Source organism: Staurois parvus, unplaced genomic scaffold (genome assembly GCF_062004578.1).
Source record: "Staurois parvus isolate SC_StPar_1 unplaced genomic scaffold, SC_StPar_1.0 ptg000023l, whole genome shotgun sequence".
Lineage (NCBI taxonomy): Eukaryota > Metazoa > Chordata > Amphibia > Anura > Ranidae > Staurois > Staurois parvus.
The window spans coordinates 807,501-818,612 of record NW_028317819.1 but is presented as its reverse complement, the minus strand read 5'-3'; the positions used below and the strand labels follow the sequence as shown (position 1 = coordinate 818,612).

Here is an 11,112-nt window from a genome sequence, read left to right as displayed (position 1 = left end):
GATTGTATGGTATTTGTATTGTATTTTTGGATGACTACTGTACTGATTAAACAAAAATTGTACAATCTGATATCGTACATAAAAAATTTTCAGGCTTGTCCTTTCGAAAATTGTCACATGAATTGACATCATCTCTTGAAATCTGTATACTATCAAATTATTGGATGATCAGTCCTTGTACGAAAATTTTCGTGCAATCTTATCGTGTGCATGTGCCTTGAGTGTCCAACTGTGTCCATTGTATTCTACCATAATACAAAATCAGTGACTGCACCTGATTGAGTGTAGCTGCTGTTTTGGGTACAATTTTTCCATTTGGTTCCTTCAATTTGTCAATAGAAGAATATTGATAGGAGTGGGCCAACAAGGCCACCCACAGAGAAAATTTCAGCTGGTGCATCCAGAAACAGATTAAGTTTGTACACTATATGGCTAGCTCAAATGTCTTAGAATGACAAACCTATATACTTAAGCTGGGTTCCCAATGTTGCAGTGCGTTAAAGCATGCCAACGTACATTATTTTAATTATTATACAGGAATTATATAGTGCCAACAATTTGCTACAATTGCCAAAAGTTAGTGTACAATTCAATACAAAATGGTTAGGAAGGCTCTGCTCCTGAGATTTTACAATCTAATAAGTAAAGGTACATGTATTTTTTTTTTTTTGTAACATATTGCAAAACAACGCGCGATAGAGCTACCATGCCTTGTGGTGTGCTGGAACATGCACCCATTGGCAAGGTGTGTTGGGGTGCTATTAAGACCACATGGCACCTCGGTGCAAAATATGCATTTTTTTGCATGATGCAAAAATGAATCTCAAAAAGCAGGACAACAATATGAACCCAACATAAAAGTTCAGCCACGGCTTTTAGACACACTAATTAGTGCATGCAGGAACCAGAACCGTGCTACTAAATTTAGTTGTCCCCATCTGCCCTTTGCAAGAAATGCAGTGTGCTATGGCAAGAAACAAGTTTTTAGAATAGACATGTGCATAGGTTATGTTTGGGGGTTGTTTTGGAAATAGAATACACTACATCTAAAACTATATAATGGCCAAAAATAGCCAGACTATAGCTTCCTCTGATTAGAAACAAATGAATGTATATAATTGTTCCCTGGAAAAGCAGTAGTATTGATTATATCAATTTTCACCTTTCAATATAAAACAGTATGGTAAAATAACATCCATTGTATAAGTTACTGCTGGAAAGGGGCATAGACTTTTGTTGTAATAATGAATATTTGCAAAATGTTGTTCATGTTGTTAGCACATCAAAGAGCCCAGCTGGGCAATGCTATGAAGACAGGAAGCCAGTGCTCAGAGCAATTAACAACTTCTCCCCAATAAAACACATTACAGGGACTCCCAGCCGCCTCCTTAAAGAAACACAGATGCTTCTCTCTATCTTTTTAATAAAACCCTTTGATACAGTTTCCCTTCCCCTTGATTTGAGCTCCCTGGGAGACTTAACTCTTTCAGCTATAGTGCTCAGTAACAGCTTGATTTATACTGGAGAACACTTCATTAAGGCTCTTACATTGGGTTTGTTAGGATCTAACTCCTGGGGGTTTAGGTGCAAAAATAGGATGAAGAATACATTGACATAAAGTAACAGTTTATAGAAAAGAAAACAATACAATCACAAAAAAATCCCTTTTAAAATGTACAGTAATCTATGGACAGTTCAAAGGGAGTCTGTGAACAAAAAAATGTATTTTAAATTAGTTATAATGTAATGTGTTTCTAGTAAGAGTGTCTGTGGCTAGGTTACAATGGATAGTTCACTTCATATTATTAAAAAAAAACACATGAGCATTACCAAATAACAATTATTATTTTGAGCAAAAATAGTAATAATTTGTAACAAATTGTATTGTAACTATGTCTACCTTTATTTTGTAAAGCGCTGCGCCAACAGTTGGCTTTATTTAAATCCTGTATAATAATAATTTTTGCACTTTAATAAAACATTGGCATCCTCTTCTAGCAAGACTTAAAGAAGGAATAAAATTACAAGCATTTATTTTGTGATAAAATCATATTAAAATTTATAACAAAAAATAAATGACTGTCAACGTTTATAGTGTCAGCTAAAGCCCAGATGGTATGGATCACATGGCCTCTGGCTATCAAGAATATTTTTGGTGTTTCACACCTTTAGAGACCACTGTGAGTTGAGTGCTTGTAACTCTGTGTACTAGGCTAAAGCTGTAGAATTTCATTGGAAATTTGTTTTTGTTTTTGGAACATTTGTTCAATTTTCCGAGGACTGTGAGGTCAAATTGGTGTTTGCTTTCAACTGAAATGATGAGAAAATTCTAAGGAACAAGATGGAAAATGTTTTTTGAACAAATTTATTTTCTTAACTGTGAAAGTGGTTTTTGTTTAGGTAAAATCATGTATATTTGAATGGAATCCCAGATGTATTAAACAGGTTTCATTACAACAGGTCTGGATGGAATTTGAAGGGTTTTCCAATGTAATTAGCTGACTCATTGATCAGAAAGAATGTTCTGACCAACATTTCTACCAACTTTCAAACAGAAAATGGCCATCTTAACAGTGCGATGAAACTATGTGCAATGCTCAATCACTGTAAATCACTACTAAGTAAAAGAAGAGCTTAATATTTACAAAGCATTTAGGAACATGAGTTATAGATCACTAACTTACAAAATTATCTTACTAAATTGCCAAGAGCTATTAACTGCATGCAGAAGGATCCAACCAAACTCAAATGAAACTAAATAGCAAATGGTTTCAATTTTCATATTACTAGGCTGTCATATGGGTGTTATAGCAGGCACCTCCAGCTCTCCAATAGAGCAGGTTTTCTCGAACTCAAATGAAACACAGGGCCAAAGTAAACTCTTTAGGGACCTACAGACCTATTTTGTTGATTTTTACATGTTAAAAATAGCCCTAACTACAATATTCACTACTAGCAACCAGAGGTATTTGTTGAAAACAGACTTTCAAGATGCTCACAGATTAGACCACTTAGAATAAATAAAATAAATTCATAACAAGGTGTACATATAACATAGTTACATAGTTAGTCTGGCTAAAAAAAGACAAAAGTCCATCCAGTTCAACCATAGAAAAAAAAGTTATAATCCTATACCCATAGTTGATCCAGAGGCAGGGGCGGACTGACCATTTGGAAACTCGGGCACTGCCCGAGGGCCCAGGGTCAGTAGGGGGCCCCATGAGATGCCCCTGGTACCTTTTTCATAGTCTTTTTTTGAGTTTTGGCAAGGACACGGGCCCCATGATCCCCTATTGCCCGGGGGCCCCATGAGTTGTCAGTCCGCCCCTGTGAAGAGGAAGGCAAAAAATACCCCAGCAAAACATGATCCAATTTGCACCTGCTGGGAAAAAAATTCCTTCCTGATCCCCCGAGAGGCAATCAGACATTCCCTGGATCAACTTTACCTATAAATGTTAGTATCCAGTTATATTCTGTGTATCTAAGAAATAATCCAGGTTTTTTTTTTTTTTTTTTTTTTGAAGCAATCCACTGAGCTGGCCAGAACCAACTGTTGAGGGAGTCTATTTCACATTTTCACAGCTCTCACTGTGAAGAAACCTTTCCATGTTTGGAGATTACATTTCTTTTCCTCCAGATGTAAAGAGTGCCCCCTTGTCCTCCGTGATGACCTCAGGGTGAATAGCTCTACACTGAGTTCACTATATGGACCACTGATGTATTTATACATGTTGATCATATCCCTCCCTTAATCTCCTCTTCTCAAGAGAGAATACATTTTGGTTCCTCTAATCTTTGCTCCTAGCTGAGCTCCTCCATGCCTGGTATCAGTTTAGTTGCCCTTCTCTGTACTTTCTCAAGTTCCCCAATGTTCTTTTTGTGAATTGGTGCCCAAAACTGAACTGCATATTCCAGATGAGGTATTACTAATTTGTACAGGAGTAAAATGATCTCTGTGGAGTCTATACCTCTTTTAATACAAGAGAGGATTGTGTTTTCTTTAGAAACCGCAGCTTGGCATTGCATGCCATTATTAAGCTTGTGATCTACCAGAACTCCTAGATCCTTCTCCACCATTGATTCCCCCAGTTGTACCCCCTAGTATGTATGATGCATGCATATTCTTAACCCCCAAGTGCATAACCTTACATTTATCAACATTCAATCTCATTTGCCACATAGTTGCCCAATTAAACAGTGCATTGAGGTCTATAACAATAGATACAATTTGTTACCTATGTGCCAGCAGACTAACAAAAACAATGGGTACAGAATCCAGAACTCCCTCCAGGGGAGTGAACATGAGGACAGAACAGAGGGCAGTACTAGTAAAATGAATGGCAAGTACAATGTGTACATTGTGTACTAAAATTATGCTACAGTGATTGTTGTATGCCCACCTGACCAATAAAATCACTCACAAAAAGCATGGTCCTAACACCAAGGGGAGAGTATCAGTCCAAAAGTAATAAGTAATAAGTCAAAGGATAAGTAATCTCTGTGCATCTAAGGGAAGGATAGAGAGAGAGACAAAAAAGTTAAAATTGTCTACAAATCCAAGCCTATCCCACAACAGACTTCTGGACCAAAAAGGATGATAGGCTATTCCAAATGGAGCCACCACATCCAAGGACTTGTAAACTGCAATATATGACATATTTACTCTTGGGTTTTAATACACTTTTTAAAATAGTTAAGGGCAGCAAAAACATTGTGAGGGGCCCCAAAGTCACCAATTCTCTATGCTTGATGTAGGGCAGGGGCCTTCAAGCTTTTTAGTATGAGGGCCACTTCAGTGGCTAAATGGTTAGCACTTCCCCCTGGCAGTACTAGAGTCATTGGTTCGAATCCCAAACATGGCACCACCTCCCTGGAGTTTACATTTTCTCCCTGTGCCTGTGTGGGTTTCCTCTGGGAACTCTCGTTTCTTCCCACACTCCAAAGACATGCTGGTAGGTTAATTGGATCCTGTCTAAATTGACCCTAGTATGTGTATGTACTCCTAGATTGTAAGCTCGAAAGAGCAGAGCCCTTGAACCCCTCGTGTATTGTTTTGTTACTGTATTGTCTCATGTTCTGTCCCCCACTATAATGTACAGCGCTGAGCAAACCTTTTGGCGCTATATAAATATTGTATAATAATGAATGTAAGTTAGGGACTTTAGATTGTACACCCCTTGAGGGTTAGGGACTGATGTAAATGTACAATATATATGTAAGGTACTTTGTAAATTGACTGCACTATATAAGTACCTGTAATAAATAAATGATTTATAAAATGTATTTTATTTAATAACATTTAAATTAAGTTTTACTTGGAGCTTTTTTTGATCAGCATGATGTCATTCAAAACCGAGAAATTTCAAATAAACCTGAGTAGTTAATAAAGGTCGACCAAAATATACATTCAGTCTGCACCCTCATTAGAGTCCCATTTAAATTGGGGTCCCCATTAGGTTCCCCCTTATATTAAAGTCCCCCCTTTCATTGGGGTCCTCACAAGAATGAGTGTGAACTGTAGCTGTGGACCTGTTAAAATTTGTAATGAGCAACACGTGGCCTGTGGGCTGTAATTTGGAGAGCCCTGATCTAGGGTATATGTAGCAGCCAATTGGTGCATTGTAGAGCTGAAGCCTTGTAGTGGCATGTGTGCATTAACAGGTTTACTTTGGAGTCAACAAACGGCTGATTATGGGGTCCAAGTAGTAGGCCCCTGCCATCCTGCATCCCTCTGTAAGTCATGGTTTTCCACATTGTTGTTAAAAGTGGAAAATGCCTTTGAACTGAGATTTTCTTCACACGTATAGGGAATTTTGTTGGGAATGTGCACAATCAAATGTGCCTAATAGTGCAGGTAAACAAAGACCATTACTAGTTGAGTTGACACAGCAGTCTTGTTGATTTGTGATCAGTGTGTTTATTTTTTGCTGGTTTTCCCAGTATTGTATTGTAATTGAGCTGCCTATTCTATTACATGCCCATGCAGACCACATTGTTACTGCTTTCTGTTATAATGTATTGAATACAATGTAACTACTGTTTCAATAAGTGTTACTTTCAGCTGCTAAGTGTAAGAAACTCACTTTAATTCTAACTACTGAATGTGTGTGAAGATAGATTCTTGTCTTTTGACAGGTTCAGAAACAATGACATTGGTTGAATCATTTCTTTCACATAAAACACATCTACAGAAATAATGGTATTAGAAATAAATCCTCAACTGTAAAGTGTGAAAACACCAGATGTTAGAGGAGGCCTAGGGCCAGTTTTCATAGAGATCTTTGTGGAAATTTGACAAAACATATTATTAGTGGTTACAATAATAAGAATAACATTTAAGGCTCTGAAATACAATTTCAACTTTATTATTAGGTTTGCTACACAATTCCACACAATTGCTGCGTTAGCATTCTATCCTTGGTTATAGGAGTGCAGCAATGCATCAAAAAAAGATAAAAATTTTGTTTGGATAGAGTGTTGCATGACCGCGCAATTGTCATTCAAAGTGTGACAGCGCTGAAAGCTGAAAATTAGTCTGGGCAGGAAGGGAGTAAAAGTGCCCGGTAGGCAAGGGGTTAATCATGTACAGATTGTCAGATGTTTTCTATTACTCTGATTCCAGTAGTGATCCATTAATCCAATGGACAATACCTTAATGGGCAAATGCCAGCAGTTTTGAACTGGGACACAAGATTATGTCAGAGGACCGTCATTGTAGTGATTCATTTAAAGGAAACCTGTCATTGCTGACCACCTGTTCCAAATGCTAGTTTCCTGCTTTTCCCTAGCTTCAATGATCTGTAATTCATTGACCCAGAACAAGGAAGCACCACGTTGAGTTAGAATTATGTCAAGTGAAGTGTCAAGAAAGCATTAAAGAAAAAAGGATCAGCATAGCCACTAAGCAGCAATCATTTTCAGGTCAGTAAGGGCTCATTTACACTTGTGTTGCCCTTTGAAGCAAGATCCATGTTGGATCACTCTTCAGAAAGTTTTACAGGTGGTGAGGAGGCAGAATATTGCCTCCACAATGCTTGTTTAAACCCCTTAACACACACACCACGATGCCACTCCAGTACATAGGGCAGCACAGCAATTTAGTTGATAGTGGTTTGAATCCCAAGAGGAAACGATCTGCATGGAGTTTGTAGATTTCTCCCACACTCAACACATATGATAATTGGCCCAAATGTGTGTGTATTCATATTAGATAGGGACCATAGATTGTAACCTCCTTGAGAGCAGGAACTGATGTCAATGTAATAGGTAAAGCATATATTGTCAGTGCTATATAAATACCTGTAATAAATAAAAAAAAAAAAAAAATTGGTAGGAGACACCAACTCTGGGCAGGCCCAGATCTAGGGGGGTGATGGGGTGGGTTGTGCCCATTTAGATTGTAGTTGTGCCCCCCAAAGATCTGAGAGTGCATCCAATTGATGTATGGGTGTACGCTGATGGCGGCAAATGTAGGAGGGGACTCTGATGGGGAAATTTGATGCGAGGGGTACTCTGATGGGGAAAGTAGATGTAACCCTAGGTTCACACCTAAGCGTTTTACGCAGCGCTTTGCAGAAACGCACTAGTCCATTTAATATGATTTCCTATGGGACAAGTTCACATCTCTGCGTTTTTCACCCAGTGCATTTTTTGGAAAGTTTCATGGACTTTTTTGATTGTCAAAAGTTGCTTTTTTTGGTTCTATAGACTTCAATGGAAACTCTGCAAAAAGCATGTAGTGTGGCGTTTTTGCTGCTTTTTTGCTGAATTTTTGATGCGTTTTCCATTTTAAATCTGCCTAGCAACAAGAAAACAAAATGGGGAAAAAAATGCAGCAAAAATGAGTCAAAAACAAGTACAAAAACACAATACAGAAACAGGTCAAATGCAAACTGCAGAGGTGTGAACATAGCCTAAGGGGGAATTTGATGCAGTTGAAGTAAGGGGGTGCTCTGATGGGGGCAACTGATGTAGGAGGGGACTCTGATGGGGAGATTTGTTGCCAGGGGTACTCTGATGGGGACAGTAGATGTAAGGGGGGCAACTGATGTAGGAGGGGACTTTAATTGGAAGATTTGATGCAAGGGGTACTCTGATAGGGACAGTAGATGTAAGGGGGCATTTGATGCAATTGATGTAAGGGGGCACTCTGAGGGGGGCAATTGATGTAAGGGGGTACTCAGGTGTGGACATTTTATGTAAAGGGCACTCTGATAAGGACAGTTGATGTAAAGGGGCAGTCTGATGGGGACACCTGATGTAAGGGGGGACTCTTATAGAAACCATAATGTACGGGGGGAACTCTGATGAGGACTCCTGATATGAGGGGGCACAGATTCTGTTTAATTATCCTAACCTAATGACAGTCTAATACATACTAGCGTTTCCTATCTGTCAGATGTTACATCTGGGTTGTTACTTGTGATACAGATGCGTTCAACAGGGAATACTGGTTCCCTGCATCTCTGTCACACTATTTGCATTATGCCCCCTGACATATATTATTGCACCCCAAATCAGATATGCCAGATCTAGTCTTGACACTGGTGGCCATACACCACATAATTACAGTAAGCAATGTGGCCAGTACAGGCAGTGCTTGTGAAGGTCAGGCGATTTGGCATTATAAAAATCTCAGAAGTATTCATCACACACGGAAAATGTCTAACAATCTGTCACGGTTATTGATGCCTTTACTCAATGTAAAGAGCTGGGAATTTCAGTATCTATTTAAAAATGTAACACATAAAAAATGAATGTTGTGAAAATGAGAGTCTCTATGCAATGTAATATTCATCATATTCTTTTAGAGATTAACCTTTTTCGGAGGATGCCTCTTAAACACAACATCCTTGTGCATTCTTACACATCCAGCTGGCTTAGTGAAATTGTCAATACCTGGCCCTTGATCAGCCCGATATACTCATCTTCACTTCTATAGCAGCCTTCTGGCTAGAGATGATGTAAAAGTGACATGAAACCGTTATCTCCCCAGCATAACATGACAGGTACCGTGTGCTGTTATTTTTGACGTGGCAGATGTTTGCCTGATGTTCTCTATTGGCAGCACAGCACCAGGCTTCTCACCCTCACCGGAGATAAATGAATTCATTAACCACTTTAGCCCAACAGCCAGCAGGTACCATGGGACAGCAAAATCAGGCCTCTAGGGTAGCAGTATCATGCATATCTAGGTTGTTTCCTATCACAATGCTTTCCTATAATGACCACAAATGTGCTCAGGATACCCCTGGCAGCTTTAAAAGAGATGAAATAGAGGAAAAAAAAAACAAGATCCCCACAAAACCTCTGTATACATCCTGATAGCAGCAGAGCCCTCCATATGCATACATAACAGACACCAGCAGCAGGGGGTCTGTGCATTTAAAGGAAGATTCAACTAGACCCTGCTTTGAAAAACGGTTCAATCTATTTTAATGATTGGTTAGCTTCCTCACATCAAAGACAACCCAAACACACACTCTTGATTGGCTGATGGCTAGTCCAAAAAAAAAAAAAAAAAAGTTTGCTCTGTGCAGGATCAAACAGTGGATGAGAGTTAGGAAGACAGAATCATCTAGTTGTGATCTGGGGATGATAGGATCCACTGAAGGCTGCCACTAACTGCAGACTCAAACCTCATGGCTTCTCTGGTCATTCTTAACAGAGAGAACACTTTACAGGCTTTTTTACAGGTAAGAAATCATTCCTTGCCATTCAGATATATAATATACTTTGTAGCAAAATTAAGGTATGTGTGTTTTTTTTTTTTTTTTTTTTTTTAATCTATATATACAACTCCTTTTTTTTTTTTTTTGCTAGATAGAATCTAAACTGTTTACGTGCTTCATGCGTATTATCAGACACAGGTATTTGCGATTCCCTTTAGCTGCTCCTTAAAGGGAAAGCCCTTTAAGACTTGACCGGTGATAGGAAGATTATGGCACAGGTAGCAATGTCTGGGATAGATGCACAGCAAAGTTCATGCTTTAACTAATAATTTATACTGTTTATGAAAAAAATAAACTGGCACTGAAAAAGACAGGTTGCTATGGGCAACAGCTCTTTTTTTTTTTTTTTTTTGTCCCATTAAAGGAAGTCTTGTGAAATGCGTGTTGAACTGCCTTTTTATGTATAGGCTACATCAAAAGTCAACATTTGAATATTTTTTATTATGATAGGAGAGTTGCACTAATGCCTATTTTTTTTATTATGCAATACATTGTGTATTTTTATGCAGCACACCTGTACAGCGTGAACAGGGCACATGGAAAACAATACTTTTCTATATGTCCTTGCATTGAGCTTGTGTCGATCAATGCACAGCTTAGCAGACATGGTATGAACAAGCCCTAAAAGATGTCAATGCATTTCTGAGTGTGCCACTTTTATATTTTAATCAAAATCAAGTTGGCAACCAAAAGGCATTCCCTTTCCTCAACATAGCACAGATAACATGGCATGCTGGTTTTAGTAGTGCAGCAGTAGATGAATAGTATTTTTCAGGATTGTATTTTTATTTAGCAATATGACATATTAGCAGGAGTGACGTTCAATCACTCAATCTCCACTCTCAGCTCTGTGTCACCTGTAACTAACCAGGTCTTATCACTCCATAAAGGGAATGCACACATAGTGGGACTTGCACCACAGCATGGCTTTTACTCCTGGCAACCTGTCAAGGCTTTTTTTTTTTTCTTGTTAAATTGGAAATGGATCAATCAGCTTGATTGCTATAGGCAACAGCTCCACTTACATAGTCAGTAAAGTTGAATAAAGACACTGGTCCGTCCAGTCAGTTCCACTTGTACTATAGTTTTATAAACCAGGAGGAATGTGTTACACCAACTGGCAGTAAGGCAGGCTCTTATTATCATCAAATTGTTTACAATGGCATCACATTGCTATATTCCCTACTTTCTGTTAAACTACAGTGTCCCAAAAGTCGCCATACATGGGGGGGGAATGGGAAATTGAAGCTAAAAGGCCACCTCTTTCTACACACACACATACATAGATACAAAGCTTTCTCCCCCACCATACATTAGGAGTTTAATTTTTTTTCTTATGGAGACTTTTTGGGACACCATGTATATGTACCACTTTCAATCT

General features: G+C 38.6%; 1 protein-coding gene across 1 annotated transcript in view; it reads left to right on the top strand.

Moving 5' to 3' along the window:
- Positions 1-9,571: 9,571 nt before the first annotated feature.
- LOC149472081 (transcription factor Sp5-like) overlaps positions 9,572-11,112 on the top strand; it is a 4,638-nt gene continuing 3,097 nt past the window's right edge. The window contains exon 1 of the mRNA XM_089693012.1: positions 9,572-9,695. Coding sequence (XP_089549138.1) covers positions 9,642-9,695 — 54 coding nt within the window. The 5' untranslated portion in view covers positions 9,572-9,641. The remainder of the gene's footprint in view (positions 9,696-11,112) is intronic.